The sequence below is a fragment of the Lynx canadensis genome, chromosome D1, assembly GCF_007474595.2.
Source record: "Lynx canadensis isolate LIC74 chromosome D1, mLynCan4.pri.v2, whole genome shotgun sequence".
In the NCBI taxonomy this organism is placed as follows: domain Eukaryota; kingdom Metazoa; phylum Chordata; class Mammalia; order Carnivora; family Felidae; genus Lynx; species Lynx canadensis.
Window position 1 is genome coordinate 55,659,527 of NC_044312.2, and position 18,676 is coordinate 55,678,202.

The 18,676-nt window shown below is 52.1% G+C and overlaps 1 protein-coding gene across 1 annotated transcript in view; it reads left to right on the forward strand.

Annotated features, from left to right (window-relative positions):
• Positions 1-834: 834 nt before the first annotated feature.
• The window catches only part of LOC115526241 (guanylate cyclase D-like), a 102,831-nt gene continuing 84,989 nt past the window's right edge, over positions 835-18,676 (forward strand). Inside the window, 1 exon segment of the mRNA XM_032595070.1 lies at positions 835-1,342. Within this exon segment, the coding sequence (XP_032450961.1) occupies positions 835-1,342 (508 nt within the window).

Here is an 18,676-nt window from a genome sequence, read left to right on the forward strand (position 1 = left end):
GCCTCTCCGCCGAGCAGACACGTCTCCCTCGGTCACATACACTCGCACCGAGAAGATCAGGGCGGGCAAACCCAGCTGCCGGCTCCTTTCCTGTCTCCAGCCCCCCGCCGGGGCCCAGGACTGGCCGCTTCTCTCTCTCGTCCGAGCTGGTTCGGCTGGGGCGTCCGGCACGCTCCTCCCAGCCCCGGGCCAGTCCGCTAGCGCGGCTGACCAATCCCCCCCCCCCATCCTATCCCCTCGCGGCACTAAGGACCCCAGGAGGTGAAGGAGGGGAGGGCTGCCAGCGCCCCTGCCCGGGCTGCAGGGGGAGGAGGACCAGGGCTGTTGCCCGAGGAACCAGGAGAAAAGTTTGAAGTCAAGTCTGGGGCCCCGGTGGACAGCAGGGGAGCGAGGAGCTGGGGCGGTGTCTGGATCTAGGCGCGCATACACTCCACAGACACCCAACCCAGACACGTCGACAGGCACAGACCACGTACGCGGACACACAACGATGCGCCCACCCACACCCAAACGCTAGCCCACAGAACGTGGACACAGGCACCAAACAGCCACGCAAAGCCACAAATACACAAAGGCGCAAGCAGATGCACGTCCCCGGATCCAAATCCACAAAGACCCACAAACGCGTGATGCACGTGTCCGCACAAAGACCCCAGAGGCGCCGGCCCCCGGTCAGAGCCTTTGTCTCCTGGAAGCCCTCTCCCCTTAGTTCGGGCTCCCTACCCCGGCCGAGGCCGGGGCGTCCGGCAGCGGCTGCCGACGCCCTGGGTCCACGAAAAGTTGAGGGGCCCTGGGCCCGCCCCCAGAGTCCAGCGCCGCCCGCCTGCTCGCCGGATGGGGCGACGAGGTTGGGGTCGTGGGATCCGGACCTTCTCCCGCAGCGCAGACTCTCGCTCCACCCGGGACCCGCACCCACCTGGAAGCCTGCGCCGCAGCCGCCTCGGCGCGCTCACCCAGGCGGCCCGGCCGCGGGCCCTTCGGCCGGCGCTTTTCTCCGCGCGGCGCGGCCCGCCCCCCCGGCCCCCGCCAGCCGCTGGGAGCCCACTCCCCCCCACCCCCCCGCCCCGCGGCCCCGCCTGCCAGGCGCCCAGTGGCGGCTCGGGCCCGCAGCTTGGCGACCTAGGGAGTGTCGCCAAAGTGCCGGCTTTCCCGGCGCGCGCCCGCCCCGCCCCCCGCCCGCCTGCCGAGCCCGAGCCGAGCCCGGGTTCCACCCTAGGGAGCGTCTCAAAAGTGCGCACGCAGCTCCCGCCCACTCCAGTCGGCCTGGCTCCCAGCTTCCTGCAACCGGGATCCCTGCCCCCTCCCCCGGAGCGCCTGAGCAACCTCAGCAGATGGCCGCACGGTCGGGAACATCTGGAGGTCGCCAGAGAGAGAGAGAGAGAGAGAGAGAGAGAGAGAGTGTGTGTGTGTGTGTGTGTAAGACAGAGGGTGGGGGGGATGTTGGTAAGAAAGAGATTGGGTGGGTGAGGGTCCCCTCTTCTCGAGTTCAACCCCGTTTTGTTTTTTTTTAATGAGTGAAAAAGAGGTCCAGAGACTTTAGTGAGAAGTACATCAGGAATCTGAAACTGAAAGACTGGCTGAAAGACGAACCCACAGAGAGGAGACAGACAGGCTCAGGCAGAAAACCTGGGGAGAGAGAAGGAAAACAGCAGACTAATTTTTTCTGAAGGGGACCGTAGACTGCTGGTTGGATTTCTAAGAAGGGAAACTGTGTGTGTGAGTCGGCACCGGTTTATTCCTCCCTCTGCAGTCCATCCTCTCTTCACCCCTTTTTATGGTTGTAAGGGCAGGAAGACATAAAACAATCCCAAACTTTTAAAGGTGGGGGTCGGGGGAGAAATCCCTATGTGGGGTTGGCACACAGGGTGAGTTTGAGTCTCCCAGTCTACACGCTTAGACGGGGATGAGGGAGGTTGTTAGGCACCCCCCAGGTATCTGGCCCAGGGGTTGAGGGAGGTTTTGGTCTTGACCCTGGACCTCCCAGGAACTTTCTGTTGTGGAGAGGGCCCCTGGGTGCAGAGACTGGGCAATGTTCCCCCTGCAGTGGCCCAGACTCACACTCCCAGTCTTTTTGATCCTTATTTATTACTTTTTTTTTTTAATTACAAAAAGTTGCTGGGGCTTGTGTGTATATGTGTGCCTGTCTGCCTGGGGAAGGAGGGAGGCACGTAGAGAGATGGGGAAGGAGGAGAGGAGGCCTCAGGGCAGCAAAATTGAATCTGCTGCAAGGAGAACAAAGTACTCTTGCAAGTCCTCCCAGCACCCAGTCACTGTGTGGTCCTGAAGGCGCCACTCACCTGGGCTGAGACCCCCCAGAGTCCCTGCTGGTTAGGGAGGTGAAGGGAGAAGGCTGGGAGCCCCATCTTATCAGTGCAGCACAGGAAGAGCTCACCCCTCTCCTCTGCCCATTGTCCTCCCGGAGTTAGAAACCCAGCTGCCAGAGGTGAAGGCCAGAGGGACCAACCAGCCCTTCGCATCAGTCTTTGAAATTGTACCATAGGCTCCTTTGCATCCAGTCACCTCCTCACAGTGGAGCTTATAATAAATGGGCCACTAAGATTCAACTCTGCATCCCCTAATCATTCTCTGTGCATCCCGGAGCCCTCAGGAGGAGTCAGACCCTTCCCACAGCCCCCTCCCTGCCTGGGGGAGGAGACCCCCAAAAAGCATTTGGTGAGGGCCCTGAGGGTGGACTGGGTTTAGGCTCCAACCCAAGCTAGCCAGCAGGTAGCCTAATCTTAGGCAAGTTACCTAAACTCTCTGAGGTTCTGTAAAAGAGGCTGTTGTGAGAAGTAAACAAGGTAACTTAGTAAAACTTCAGTCTGCTTCACAGGAAGCGCCATCCTGTATTGTTAAATTGCCATTATTGTTATACCTAGAAGTCTCCCATCAGGGATGGTGTAGAGTCTGGAAAGCCCAGCAGGCTTGGGAGGAGAGGGGACAGGGGCATGGTCACCTGACTTTCTGGCCCCCCTCCCCGTGGGGGAGGGGGCTTTCTTTTGGTGAATCCCCCTTTGCCCTGGCCTGGAGACTCACATTCCTTGATGTGGAGTTACGGAGTGAGGCTCCTGCTGAGCATTTGAGCAATGGAGATTAATAATCAACTCCCAGGGAATGCAGGGGGTGGGGGAAGGGGGATGCTAACTCCCATTGCCCTTTGTATGCAGGGTCTACCCGCTGGGCTGGAGCCTCCAGGCTCCCCCAAAGGGCTTTTCACTTAACAGACACGTGATGAACAGCTCTTCACATCTTGGTTGGTGGCTGGAGGCAGCTTCCCCACGTTCATCATTTCCCTGATCTTTCCTAACTGGGGCTTTGGAGAGGGAATGTCCAGCAGCCTTGTCTGCTGTCTATACTGCAGCAGAAATAGCATTCCTAAACTGCAAATCCACAAAACTGATCATGACATTTTGTCTGCTTAGAACCTTTCCAAGGCAAAAGCCAAACTCCTTGGCTCGGCATTCAAGGCCCATGAGATATGCCCCCACCTTACCCCCACCTCTTCAGTCTCCTTTCTGACCACTCCCTCTTACACATTTAAAGCTCTAGTCCTCTAGTTACATGGAACTGGGGGAGGGAAGCCCCTGTACATTTTTCATCTCTGTTCAGATTCCCCTCCCCCAGAAGCCCTCTGCCAGGTAAAGTAGGTCCTTCATTATATTCTGTTGCCACTCTCTTTATACATATACACTCTCACTTCCGTTCTCTTCACCCTTCTGGGGTCATCCTGACCGTGATCACATACCAGGGACTGCGGCTAGATACTTTAAAGGTCATTGTATCATTCAATCCCTGTAACAACCACCCAGATTGATAGTGGTGGAGGGCCCGAGAAGGCAAGAGATCTGTCTGAGGTCACATAACCTGTTTTCTGCAGAAATGGAACAAACAGGGCTCTGGTGTTCCTTGTACTACCTTACAATCCACGCAAAAAGCAGAATGCGGTCTAGTAAGAGAGGCCTTGGAACTGAAGAGCCCCAGATTCTTATAGCAAACTGTTGCTATATTCGTGGCGACCTATGGACTTGGGGCTAGTCCCTTTCATCCCCTGAGCCCCAGTTTCTTACCTGTAAGATGGGAATAAACAAGAAGCCCTACCTCACAGGGATGTAGGGAGGATCAAATGAATCAACACAAAGGCGAAAATGTTGTAAGCTGTAGGGTGCTGTGTACCTGTAATTGACTAACTTGACTGGCCATACTATAACTGAGGGTGATTGGTTGAGGATTTCTTTTCTCTCAGAACTCTCCAGACTGGAGGTCAAAGGCACCAGTAGTCCCTTTGGTTGCCTTGCTCATATCCCATGTTTTGAGAAAGCTCTCTCTCTCATCATGGATATCAAGGCCTGACCAGAAAAAACCTCCAAATTCAATGCATTTCCATGAAACTCCCAGATCTCTAACTATTTTTCTTGCTGCATTTTCTTCTTTTCAGCTGTCGAAGCTGGCAGATGTAAAGTTAATAGAGCATCAGGACTATGCGAGGAAATAATAGAAAAGAGGAGCTGGAAGAAAAAGAATGCCTTTCCTAGCCCCCCCCCCCCTGATTTCGTAGAGCTGAGTTGGCTTGTGGTATGCTCTGTTTTTTAAATTTTTTTTTTTTTTTTTTTTTTTTCAACATTTATTTATTTTTGGGACAGAGAGAGAGACAGAGCATGAACGGGGGAGGGGCAGAGAGAGAGGGAGACACAGAATCAGAAACAGGCTCCAGGCTCTGAGCCATCAGCCCAGAGCCCGACGCGGGGCTCAAACTCACGGACCGCGAGATCGTGACCTGGCTGAAGTCGGACGCTTAACCGACTGCGCCACCCAGGCGCCCCTATGCTCTGTTTTTTAAAAGCTTGTGTGGTGGGGCGCCTGGGGGGGGGGCTCAGTCGGTTGGGCGTCCGACATCGGCTCAGGTCATGATCTCACAGTTTGTGGGCTCAAGCCCCGCGTCGGGCTCTGTGTTGACAGCTGGGAGCCTGGAGCCTGCTTCGGATTCTGTGTCTCCCTGTCTCTCTGATCCTCCCCCACTCATGCTGACTTTCTCTGTCTCTCAAAAAAAAAAAAAAAATTAAAAAAAATAAAAGCTTGTGTGGTGATTCTGATGTCCGTTCGGGGACTGGGGGTCATGGCAGAACTTCCTTAGAGTTTGCAGAGTCCTTCCACACACATTCTCATGTCTACACCTCTAAGCAAACTTCTTAGGTAGTCTCTCATCTCCATTTTACGGGTGTGGAAACGGAGACTCAGAAGTGACACGTCCAGGGGCACACAGAGTTTAAAACTGGCTCTGAAATGACTCCAGCCCTTCCTTTGCAGACTTCTGTGCACGGGCTTTGCTGGTGCCTCAGCAGTCACTGTGCGATGAACACCCTTCTCCTCCTGCTAAATCAAATGCTTCCCTAAATATTTCTCTCCCACTCTCCCACCTCCATGCTTTTTCCCCTGCCTGGAATGACTTTCTCGGCTCAGTCTGCCAGCTGCAGTCCTCGTGGTCTTCCAAGCCCTGCTGCCTCCTCCACAAAGACATTTTCATTCCCCACAGTTTCTCTTCCTTTGAGCCTGGAAGCACTTGGTTTGTGCTTCTTTGGGGGGGGGGGCTCTCCACCCTGCCCCCTGCTGCGACTTGATGCCCCGACCTCCCCCAGCTGTTGGGGATCCCTGCAGGTTCTGGCAGTGGCTCACTGCCTCCGTGTGTTTGTTCCTGCTGTCCCCCCCTACAGAAGTGGCCCTTAGCCCACCCCATCTCTTACTCAGAATTCAGCTGAAGTATCACCTCCAGGGAACCTCTCCTGACTTTCCCAATCCTTCACTTTATCCCTGGGGGTTCTTCCTCTGTCCTTCCATGACAGTGAAGATACCTCTGTCATGAACAAGGTGGTTCATTCATTCACTTACTCACTACAGCAAGGTGCAAACTTGGGGGCCAAACTGCTGAGGTGTGAATCTCAGCTCCACAGTAGGCAAGTTCTTAAACTTTTCTCTGTGCCTTACATTTCTTCTTCTTTTCTAAGAGTTTATTTTTAAGTAATCTCTATGCCCAAGATGGGGCTCAAATCTACAACCCCAAGACCAAGAGTAGCATGCTTCAGGGGCACCTGGGTTGCTCTGTCGGTTAAGCTTCTGACTTGGGCTCAGGTCACGATCTCGAGGTTCATGAGTTCGAGCTCCGCATCGGGCTCTGTGCTGACAGCTTGGAGCCTGGAGCCTGCTTTGGATTCCGTGTCTCACTCTCTCTCTCTCTCTCTGTCCCTCCACCACTGACGCCCTGTCTCTATCTCTCTCAAGAATAAATAAACATAAAAAAAAAAAAAGAGTAGCATGCTTCAGGGGCATCTGAGTGCTCAGTCAGTTAAGCAGTGGACTCTTGATTTCAGCTCAGGTCAGGTCATGATCTTGTGGTTCATGGGATCGAGCCCAACATCAGGATCTATGCTGACAGTGTGCAGGGTCTGCTTCTGATTCTCTCTCTCCCTCTTTCTCTCTGCCTCTCCTGCTCTCACGTTTGCTCTCTCTCAAAATAAATAAACTTAAAAAAAAAAAAAGTAGCATGCTTCACTGAATAGGCCAGCCAGGAGCCCCTGCCTTACATTTCTGATCTGTAAAGTGAGAAAAATAGTCCCTACCTCAAAGGTTATTGTAAGGATTAAAATGAATCCATGCAGAATGTGTAGAACAGTGTCTGGAATATAGTGAGCACTTGCTGAATGTTGGCTACTACTATTATGATTTATTTATTCATTCTATAGCATAGGACAAGAGTTTGTAAAAATCGACAGGGAAACTGAAGCAGGAGCCTGATTGGATGGCCCCGGAGAACACAGTGTGGGGTGTGGAAAGTTCGGTAGGCACGATATTTGTTTTCCAGATGCAGAGAAAAAAATGGAAGGAAGGTGGCTTTGGCCTAGGGAGTGGGGAGGGAGACACAGTAGAGAGGGAGGCTCCCTCTGTTGGCCCCCTGGATCTCTGGTTGGCCCTTTCAGCAGGAGACCCTGGCTTGCAAAGAGGCCCAAGATTGTATCCTACCACTACCCTCAGCAGGCAAAGAGCCCCTGTCTGGAGGTCAAGATGTGGGATTCCAGTCCTGGCTTTGTCACCAACTGACCTGGGCAAGAGCAGCTTATTAATAACAATATATTTGCAGGGCCATTACCAGCTGACAAAGTCAGTCCAGCCAGTGTCTCCTTGGCCCCGCACTACAGCGCCCTCTATAGAGAAGATGTCTCATTTACACCATCGTGCAGAAGACTTCCTGACTAGGTCCAGTCCTTGAGGACCAGTGAACTCGGGGGACCTTTGTTATCAGGCTTGGGTTACATGATTACATTATTGCGTGCAAAGGGCTGTGTGCTCAATTTATTACCTTCTGTCCCAGGACAAACAGACTACAGAATGCTACCCCCACACAAGTTGACTCTCAGAGAACATTGGAATCATTCCTATCCATAAGCAAACCAGTTCTATCAAGAGGTTTTCAGACTTAAAAAAATTTTTTTTCTAATGTTTATTTATTTTCGAGACAGAGACAGATCATGAGCAGGGGAGGGGCAGAGAGAGAGGAAGACACAGAATACAAAGCAGGTTCCAGGCTCTGAGCTGTCAGCACAGAGCCCGACGTGGGGCTGGAACTCACAGACCGCGAGATCGTGACCTGAGCCGAAGTCAGATGCTCAACCAACTGAGCCACTCAGGCACCCCTCAGACTTTTTTTTAAATGACAGCCTGTAGTAAGAAATGCATAGTATCACACAACCAGGGACACGGGTATAGAAACAAAAGTTTGACAGAACAATACTTACCCTTACCACAGGTAGTATGCTCTGATGTTTTCTATTCTATTCTATTCTATTCTATTCTATTCTATTCTATTCTATTTTTTTTTATTTGACATTTATTTATTTTTGAGACATAGAGAGACAGAGCATGAACGGGGGAGAGTCAGAGAGAGAGGGAGACACAGAATCTGAAACAGGCTCCAGGCTCTGAGCTCCGAGCTGTCAGCACAGAGCCCGATGCGGGGCTCGAACTCACGGAGTGTGAGATCATGACCTGAGCCGAAGTCGGTCGCCCAACCGACTGAGCCACCCAGGCGCCCCTATTCTATTCTATTCTATTCTATTCTATTCTATTCTATTCTATTCGCTATAGCAAAGGTGGACATAATCCTGTAAATTGATTTCTCATCCCACCAAGTTAAAATGGGAAGTTTGAGAACCTCTGTTTTAGTATCTCTGGTGTTTAAGTCAAACCAGCCAAGAAAACCAGAGAATGCCTCCCACAGCCATCTCTCTGACTGATGCATTCACTTAGAAATATTTGCTGAGCATTTACGGAAGATCCCAGCTTGCATCAGTTACGCTTCTTAAATGACAGTCTAGATTCATTGTTTCCACTTTCTCACTCCCATTCATCCCTGTAGAAAACCACAAACTGGTCCTTGCCACTGCTAAGCTGCTGACAGTGCCTCACCGACTCTCACCATGTGACATTTGTCATAGCGGACTCTGTCTTTCTCCTTGGTTTCCCCCCTCACGTTGTCTCCTACCACAGCTGCTCCTTCTTGCTCTCCTCTGCTGGCTCCCCCTTGGTTCCCAGCCCTATGGCTCCCCAGCTCTGCTCTGCATCCCCTATGCCTCTCACTCTGCAGGGTTTCCTGGGTGGCTCACCCCTTCCCTGCCCCATGCCTTCAGTTGCTACTGCCCGATGCTGAAGAATGTTCTGTCTCTGGTGGCGCTGCTCATGTCAGCCTCTGTCAGACCTCTCTGGCCAATCTGCCTGCTCACCCTCTTCACTAGTGAGTCCTATAGGCCTTACACTTCGTTTACTTCATTCAGAGCTTTGCTCCCACCCAAACCTGCCCCTCCTGAATCCTCATCTTACGGAAAGGTGCCCACCCAGCTGTATAAACCTGGAGCCTGGTACCCATCCCGGACTCCCTCCTCTTCCTTGTCCCCGGGGGTCGGGGCATCCCTAAGCTTCTCAATTCTGTCTGTCCCCTTCTCTCTGTTCACATCACCTGAGCCTAGCCAGTGTTCCAGTGAGAGAGGTGACAGCATTTCTTGCCTAGACCATGGAAATCACCTCCTTGAGGTGCCTGCATATCATCACCTTCAGACCAAGCTCTTTGGAACAGTGAGAGGGTTTCTTTTCAGATGCAATACTGATCTTGCCTCTACTTGGTTTGAAATCTACCCTGATGCTTTTAGGATGAAGCTTACCATGTTTACCATGACATAAAGAAGCCTGCGTTATCTGGCCCCAGCCTCTCTCTCTCCTGCCTCACCTTTCACCTGTACCTCTGAGTTCTGGATATGTGCAACCGTCTTCAGTTCCTTGGGTGAGGTCCCCCACCCCCACCCCCCGCCAGCCTTTGCCCCTGCTGTTCTCTCTCACTGGAACACTGGCTAAAGCCCACTGCTTCCTCCAGTTACAGCTTAGCTGACTGTTGTTCAGGAGGCTGTCTCTGGCCCACTACGTGTGGGTCCTGAGTTCGGCCCGGTGCTTTTGCAGCATCCTCGGCCTCTTCTGTCATGGCTTTTAACACACTTCGTCATAATGAGAGGGAGAGAGAGAATCCCAAGCAGCCTCTGTGCTGTCAGCATGGAGCCTGATGTGGGGCTCGAACCCGTGAACTGTGAGGTCACGATCTGAGCCAAAACCAAGAGTCAGCCAAGATGCTTAGCCCACTGAGCTACCCAGGCACCCCGAAAGAATGGGCGTTTAGACTTAATGAGTGTTGGAAGCAAAACAGAAACACCACGATTGCTCGGAAGGAACAGTAGCCGGATGTTTGGAACACAGGCTGCTAACGATCAGAGTCACAGGATGTTGGAATCATAGAGATGTAACGATTGGATGCACAGAAGGTAGATGCATGGGACCAGAGAATATTTCAGTCCTACCATGTGCCAGCTGTAATCTCAAGCAAGTTGATGAAGCCCTTGCTCTGACTTTCCATTTAATTTTTTATAAAGTGCTGATAAGAGGCCCTGCCTGCACAGTCTAGGGGTGCGAGCAGTGGGACCATGGAGTCCAACTGTGAGCATACACGTCCTCTTGCTCCTGCTGATACGTGGGTGAAGGTAGTGTTGTCTGACTTCAGTGAGTCTCTTTGTAACCAAACAACTATCCTGGGGTTCCGATGGGGAGACCTTGATCAGGTTATTTTACCCAACCTGACTGCTTTGGGCCTATTTTCCCGGGGGCCCAGAGGACAGAGCCTCTCTGTCCTAGCCTGGCATACATCAGTGCTCAGGATTAGGGCCTGGGGGAGAGGACAAGCACCCTTCAGGAGGAATTCTCTACAGTCAGGACAGGCTGAACTGCCTTAGAAGCCCGGATTTTACAGATGGGGAAACCAAGGCTCAGAGAAGGTAGGGGCTCGTCCAGGGTCACACAGCATGTTGGGGCAGAACCACAACTAGAATCCACTCCTTTGGGCTCTGATTCTTCAGGCTTCTTCTTAAATTCTCAACCTACCTAGGTCTAGACCATCTGAAGGCATTTGCTTTGGTCTAGAACAATAGGAACAATGCTTGTGGTTTCTGAAGGCAGCAATGTTCCAGGGCTTCAGATGGTGCCAGATGATTATATTCTGGGTTTACCAGATAAGCGGAAAGTTCTAGGTAATTCTTCCACACATGACCAGAGCAAGGTCACGTGCACAAAGTGGTTCTCATATCCCTGTGTGCGATGAAGAGAAGGAAAGAGGCATTTAGGTCAGAGCCTGAGCTGAGTGCACATATCCATGATTTCATATTATCTCTGTAATTTAGATGAAGAAACTGAGGCTCAGACAGTCAGAACAACTTGCCCCGAATCAGTCAGCTCACAAGTGGAAGAGCCTGGGTTTGAACCCGGGTCTCTGATTCTGAGGCTCATGCTGTTTCCGCTGCATGATATAGCCTGCCTTAGGCACTCACTGCCTCATGCCCTGGGAAATGGACAGAGCAGGGAGGCTGCTGGGAAAACGGACAGACCAAAAAATACTGTGGGAACAGCAAGAAAAAGTGAGGAAGGGCTCTGCTGTTAGGCCGCATGGACCTGGGGTTGAGTTTTGGCTCTGCTTCTCCTTTTAAGCCCCTTAAAGACTCCTTTTCTGTAAAACGAAGAAAATGACTACCTTGCAAGATGGTGGCAGGGATTCAATGGAATCGCTTATATAAAGTGGTTCACACAATTCTGACACATAGTAATTGCTCAGTAAGTGTTTATTACTATTAATAATAATCTCTCACAATAAAATTTTAATTTTTTTAATTGAAAATAATTTTTTTTAATTTTCAGTGGGCTCCACAACCAGTGTGGGGCCCAATGTGGGGCTTGAACTCACGACCCTGAAATCAAGACCCGAGCTGAGATAGAGTTGGACCCTCAACTGACTGAGCCAGCCAGGTGCCTCACAGTATATGTTTTAGAAGTAGGTGTTCAGTAAAGCCTTCTTGAATAATAGGGGTGACTCAGTTCAGACACCTGCCCTCAGAGCTGAGACCAGAGGGTAATGCAGTTGCGGGCAAGAAAAGGGGCTAATATTTACCGAGTTCTCTCCGGGCGCCAGGCACGGTGCTAAATGTCATAGATGCTGGTATCCCCTCTGTGAAAGCTCGCGACAAAGTGGATGCAATTATTAGTCTGATTTTATAGTTGGGGAAACTGAGGCTCAGAGAGGGGAAGTTGTTCTATGGCTTGGGAATGGCTAAATGGAGGTTGAAATCTTGGGCTGTAGGACCTGAGAAGCTGGGAGCACCTGACCATGCGCCTCTATGCTCACCCCTGCCAACAGCTTCTCACCTGGTTCAGCTTCAGCTCACCTGCTGAGCGGTCCCTCGTTCGTGCCCTGATCCATGTTCAGCGCCCCCAGACCCTCTGCGTGAGCTCCAATCCCAGGGCACATGACCATCGGGGCTTTGCCCCATTGCCTCTGCTACTCTGAACCTCTCCTTGTTCTGGAGGGATCATGAGGTGAGGTTCCACCTGCCCGTCCCGCTCAGATCCCACCACGCCTCTGCCAGTCCCATATATAGTTGCCAGTCACCTGCACTAGGCGACAAGCCCCCAGGCGCTTCAGTGCTTTCCATCATCTCCACTTTACTCTGGATGTTTCTGCTAGTCACAGTAACTGCTCCCCCATCACCAAAGAGTGACATCCAGAGCGTCTCTAATTAAAGGCCTAAGGAGGTGGAAGGTCAAGGTCTGTCCTCACAACCTGGGCCTGAGGAGGATGGTCTTAAGGATGCAGAAAGTAGAAAATAAGGGGTGAAGGAGAGGGGGCCAGGGGGAGGAGGGAGAGGAGAGGGTGAAAGACCAGGGCAGGACTAGTGTGCATGCACACATGGGTACAGGCTCAAGGCCAGTGCATGATGGAACTCAGGTGCCCTGCCAGGTAGGTGAGGAAAGTTCATCAGCCGTGGGCTTTGTGCTACCAGAACAGATACCCCGGGAATGTTGATACAAAGGAGGATTGCTTCAGCGCAGGGTGAGCTTGGTGAGTCAGTGTCAGTGACCTGCCTATGGCTGGGGCAGTGGTCTCCCTCACGCCCCAGCCAGATCGAAGTCCTACTATTTGGAGCTGCGGGGCAGGCCTTGACCCACGAAGGAAAAAAGGATACTTGTTTGTCAGCATGCTTTCATTTCAATTTTCTGGTGGTAGTCATAGGAATCAAACGTGTGTGTTTTTCAGGGTTCACGCTGTGGCCACCTTTGATGTTCACAATGACCCTGAGCGGGGCGGGGGGGGGGGGTGGCGCTGGCGCTCATGCCCTCATTTCACAGACTGAGGGTCAGAGACCAGAAGTGGTTGTCCAGGTTCACACAGTGAGAAAGTGGCAGAACTGGGACTTGAGGTTAGTTTTTGTGCTCTGGGCGCCTGTGAGAGTGGCTTCAGTTAACAACTTAGCCGAAGTTCGTAACGGGCAAGACACGGTTCTTGTTTTAACTCATCGAATCCTTGCATCTCCATGTGGAAGGCTCTGTTGCTGTCATCTCTATTTTATAGAAAGGGAAACAGGCATAGGGAAGTTAAAAAACTTGCTTCATGGAATTAGGACATGGAATAGACTGGACTCTAACCCTTCTGGTTTCAGAGTCTGTGCTTTTTTTTTTTTTTTAATGTTTATTTACTTTTGACAGAGAGAGGCAGAGTGGGAGTGGGGGAGGGCAGAGAGAGGGAGACACAGAATCCAAAGTAGGCTCTAGGCTCTGAGCTGTCAGCACAGAGCCTGATGGAGGGCTCGAACTCATGAACCATGAGATTATGACTGACCGAAGTTAGATGCTTAACAGACATAGCCAGCTAGGCGCCGCTGTGGTTTTTTTTCTTTTTTAAATATTTATTTATTTTTGAGAGAGAGAAGGAAAGAGAGAGCAGGGGAGGGGCAGAGGGAGAAGGAGACACAGAATCTGAAGCAGGCTCCAGGCTCTGAGCTGTCAGTACAGAGCCAGATGTGGGGCTCCAACGTAAGAACCGCAAGGTCATGACCTGAGCCGAAGTCGGAAGCTTAATTGACTGAGCCACCCAGATGCCCCCAGAGTCTGTACTCTTAACCTCTTCACTCACATGGGAGTTCAGGGTGGAGGGAGTTCCAATTATGCCACGAGGCCCCTTCCCCCCAGTTCATGGAAAGGGGCCCAACCAGACCCTGCAATGGACACCAAGGTCAGCTAGCCTGGCCCTGGACAGGCCAGTAGATGAGGCATCTTCAAGAGGGATGGCCCCCAGTCTCGTTCAGCCCAGCCCAGGCAGAGCAGGACAGGGAAGGGCAGGTTAGGCCCTCTAGGGACTTTGGTGCACTGTTCTGGGATTCTTATCTCTAGGGGCAACCAGCAGACCAAGCAGCCTTGAACTCACAGGAAGCCCTCCTGGGATGAGGCAACGGATGGATGGTCGTGGGGGGGCTGGTTCTGGTGAGGTCGGGGCATGGGCAGATGTAGTCTGGAGGCAGGATCCTGGAGTTCCAGGCCTGGCTCTGACCCAGCTTACTGCACAAACCTGGGTAAATCCTTGTCCCTGGGTATTGGTGTCTCTATCTGTATGGTAAGGGGCTTGGTGGGTATGATTTCTCAGGCCCCTTCCAGCCCTGCCCCCTCCGCTCTGAGTTACAACTCCTTAGACGTGGCTTGTCTTTTCAAAGGAAGGAAACTCCTTGTCCAGCACCTTCTAGGTCAGGAGGAGTTTTTCCACTTCCACCAGAAAATTCTGGTTTCTAGTGTTGACCTAACTCTCAAAGGAATGACTGATGGCGGAGAATAGGGCTGGTACGCGTCAGAAGTGCTTTACTGATTATAAAAGAATTTAATATTCTGCATTTCCCTTAACTTCCCTTGGTGTTCTCTATTCTGCCCAGGGTACCCTGACAGTTAAGTAGTTCATGCCTGACCAGCCCTCTGCCCCGGCCTGGAATGCCGTGCTCCATTTGGCCACACTGCCATACTGCTGTGTGGCCGAACCACCTTTGAGTAATGTGAATATTGCTTGGGAGGGAAAGCAGCATGGCAGGGTGGAGAGGGTCAAGCACGCGTGTTCTTGCCCTGCCTCGGCTACTCACTCCCCGTGTGCCATCAGAACACTTCTCTTGTCTCAGCCTCAGTTTCTTTAAGGTGCCCACCTCACAGGGTTGTTGTTTTCCATGAAGCAGTGGGGCAAAGCCCCTGATTTACAGTAGATGCCTACAGTATGTTAGTTCCCCTTTGTGGCTGGCCATTGGGAAATGTTTGGGTTCAGAGGAGAAGAAGAAGAAATGTTTGGGTATGATAGAAAGAGGGCAGATGTTTGAGGCAGGCAGACCCAAAGTCAAAGTCTGGCTTTGCCACTTAATCGTTGTTATAGGCTGAATTGACTGCCCTGCCAGCCACCCCCCCCCCCAGTTCTGTATGTTCAAGTCCTGTCCCCCAGTACCTCAGAATGTGCCTATATTTGAAGATATGGTCTTTACAGAAGTAATTAAATTAAAATGAGATCATTAGGGTGGACCCAATTCCAGTATGACCGTCGTCCTTATAAGAAGGGGACATTTGGACACGTATAGATGGAGAATGCCATGTGAATATAAAGATGGCCTCTTACAGGCCAAGGAGAGAGGTCTCAGAAGGAACCAACCCTGCTGACAGCTTGATCTCAGATTTCTAGCCTGAAGAACTGTGAGGAAAAAAAAAAAATTCTGTTTAAGGCATCCAGTCTGTAGTACTTGGTTATGGCAGCCTGAGCAAACTAATATACTCATTATGCGTTATCGAGCATAGACCTTAATCCTTCTGTGTCATTCGTAGACTAAATTAAGTAATGCCTGAAAAAGCACCAACACATAGTAGGTCCTTCGCGAATGCTGGTGTTGCCTCCCCTCTTAGCATGGGAACAGCAGCTGGCTCTCCCCTCCGGGGAGGGGAATAGGGATGTTACTGAGTCATCTTGCCTCAGCATGAACTTCCAGGACCCCTGACCCTTGACCTGGAACTCATCTTTCCCCAGATTGGCAATGCTGCTCTCAGCTCCACCCCTGGCCTTGACACTGGCTTTCTGTCTGCCGGGCTGTGAGGTCATCAGGGTTCACAGAGGCTTTTGCTTCTGCCTGAGCTCAGCAGTAAACCTGCTGTGAGTTGTTGGCCAGCTTGGTTTAGGCCCCAACAGCAGGGCAGGGTCAGAAGGATAAGGAGGGTGGACCGGGGGGGCCCTCGGGGTGGAGGAGCTGACTATTGTGTTGTGGTCGTATTTCCTAACATACTTGCACACTGAATCTCATCTCATGCTCATAGCAACACTGTCAGGTGAGCTGGGTTAATGGGCTCCTCTTGACACAAAGGGAAACTGAGGCCCAAAGGACTTCAGAGGCTCCTCTGAACTCAGCAACCCCATGCTGGGATGAGGACCTTGGAATCCAGACTTAGGTCCTGGCTCTTTCCATCAGTGGGACCACTTACTTGGGCGGCTGTGGGCTGTGGTGAGAAGTACATGGCCCCAGGAGTCACCAGACCTAGGTCCAAATCCAGCTAGGCCAGGGACTAGCTGCGTGACTCTGGACAAGTCCCCCACCTCACCAGGCTGTTGAGAGGCTCCATGAGAGAGGGAGGCCATCTCTGCCCCTGGAATCCTCCAGGCTCGCAATAAATGGCAGCTATTGTGACTGTTTCATAACTAACTGCTCAGTAACTGTTGCTGAATCGAATTCCTGGAGAGCCAGGAAGTGTGCCTGTGGGTGGGAGAGACGTCTGGCACTTCCAGGGGGCCCCCAAGGCTTCCTTCCCACATGCCTACTTCCCGCAGCGCCTGGCAGCTTGAGGGAATGCGACGAGAGGGCCCTACAGGTGAGTGGGTCTGGAATGTACCTCCCTCCAGCCTACTGTGCCTGTCTGAAACCCGCCTCCCTCTCTGCAGTTCCTGGTTCAAGAAACACTGTTTTACTTTCTTCATCGCGCCTGTCACCATCCAAGCGTATTTGGACTATTACATTTTCACTATCGTCTACCTCTCATTCCCTATCCCCCACAGAATGGTAATCATGCAGTGGGAATTTCGTCTGTTTTGTTCCTGCTCTGTCTCCTGCACATAGAACAGTTCCTGGCACATGGTCAATGTTTGGTCATTATTTGTGGAATGAATGAATGAATGAGTTAATCCTTTGTGGTCAACTCTTTGCCGCATCTGTGGATGTTGCCTAAATCACAGCCTAACCTTGTTTTCTAGAGGCTTCCATTCCAGTCTGTGGGGGAGGGCAGACGCAGACAGTTACCACGATGAGACCTGCCCTGTGACAGAGTGAAGGAGGCACCTGGGCTGGGGGAAGTTAGGACAGGTGGCATGTGACCTGCCTCAGGGAGCAGGGGAGGGCTGGATGGGAGCGCCTGGGTAGCCTCTCAGGAAAGCCTCAGCTGAAGGAGTAAAGGATGAGTAAAACTTAGGGGGACAAGGGAGGGAACAGCATTCCAGGCGAGGAACAGCATGTGGAAGACATGGAGGCATGAGAGGTCATGTCAAGTTAGGTTTTTTTTTTTTTTTTTTAATTATTATTTTATTTTTGACAGAGAGAGACACAGCATGAGTGGGGGAGGGGCAGAGAGAGGAGACACAGGATTGGAAGCAGACTCCAGGCTCCAAGCTGTCAGCACCAGAGCCTGACGCAGGGCTTGAACCCACGAACCGTGAGATCATGACCTGAGCCGAAGTTGGCGCTTAACCAACTGAGACACCCACGTACCTCAAGTTAAGGTTGTTTGGTGCTATAAAGACAGGGTAGGGCCAATGAGTGCGGCAACTTGGAGGATGAGTACTAGGGTAGGGAGGGGGTCCCTGGGAGGACAGCAGGGGGGCTGATGGGAGCACAGCTGAGGGATGTGTAAAACTGAGCTGTTTCTTCTCCCAGCTCTCGAAGGCCCCCCAACTAGTGAGAGGCAGGGCTGCCCAGAGTCTGTCACTTGCGCTGAGTGCTGGCACATGTTTCCTCCCTCCTGCCCCACTTTCCCAGGTTAGCAGAATCTCCCCTCTGCAATGGTGTCTGTCCCCGCCTTTCTCTTGAGAGAACGGGCTTGGGGTCGAGGCCCGCCTGGCCAGGCTGGGATGGCGGCAAGCTGCTGGAGCAGCCGCTCCCCTTTCCGAGCCCCTTTCCTCCTCAGACTCTCGGTAGCTGGGTAAGAAGTGCCTTGCAGGCCTCCCCTCCTGGAGTTTTGGTGTTTTGGCTGGTGGAGCTGGGTTGGGGCACACGTGGTGCCTTTTCCAGCCGAGAGGCACTGAAGGATGGCCCCAGGAAATGTGACTCGTTCCAGCCTCTCTAAGGGTGGGGATCAGTCCTCTGGCTCCTACTTCTCCAGCCAGAAACCTTTGAGCCTAGACAGCCATGGCGGAGCCCTGAAGCCGGGGAGATGGATGCCTGTCGATCGCCCACTCTATCGGTGACCTCAGCAAATTTCGGCCCCTTTCTGGGCCTCACTTTCTCCTTTTGTGAAATGGATGTTAATGGTACCTGCCCTCTCTCTGCAGAGCCAGGGGACCTGCTCCTCATCCTGGATCTGGCATTGGCTCACCCTAGGTACCCTGGGGCCTCGGTCTCCCCATTTGCATGTTAAGGAGGTTGAGCTCGAGGGCCTCTGGGTGGCTTTCCAACTCAGACATTCTTCCTAGGTGCATAGATTTTGCGATCCAGGTGTCCTTGGTGATTACGTGACTGCCAAATACCCACCCAGGTTCTGCTTGGAGGCATCCAAGAAACTCACCACATCTGCAGCTCCCTTCTGCCTTTGGAGAGTTCTAGCAGAAAGGCCGTCCTCACCCTGTATCTTTCTTCCTCCAACCCCCAACCACTGGGAGGCCTGCCTTCAGAAGCTAGAGAGCTCTGTGTAATTCAATAAACCCTCAGCATTGGGAACCCTGGCCAGGCCTTGTGCTGGATTCTGGGGACACAGGAGAGCCAGAAATGGTCGTGTTCCTTTAGGGGATCATTGCCAAGTTGGGGAGACAGACCAGAAGGCAAATTTTTGGTAAAAGCTTCTGTGACGACAGAGAGCCCTGGAACCGCTGGAAGAAGGCCTGAGTGAGAAGAGGTGAAAAGGCAGGGGAGTGTCCCAGGTGCCAGCCCAAGGAGTTTCTGTGTTGTCCAGCCAGGATAGGAGAGATGTGGACAAATCCACTGGCTCTGTGCAACCCCAGGTTCAGTTGCTTTTTTACATTTTTTTAATGTTTATTCATTTTTGAGAGAAAGAGAGACAG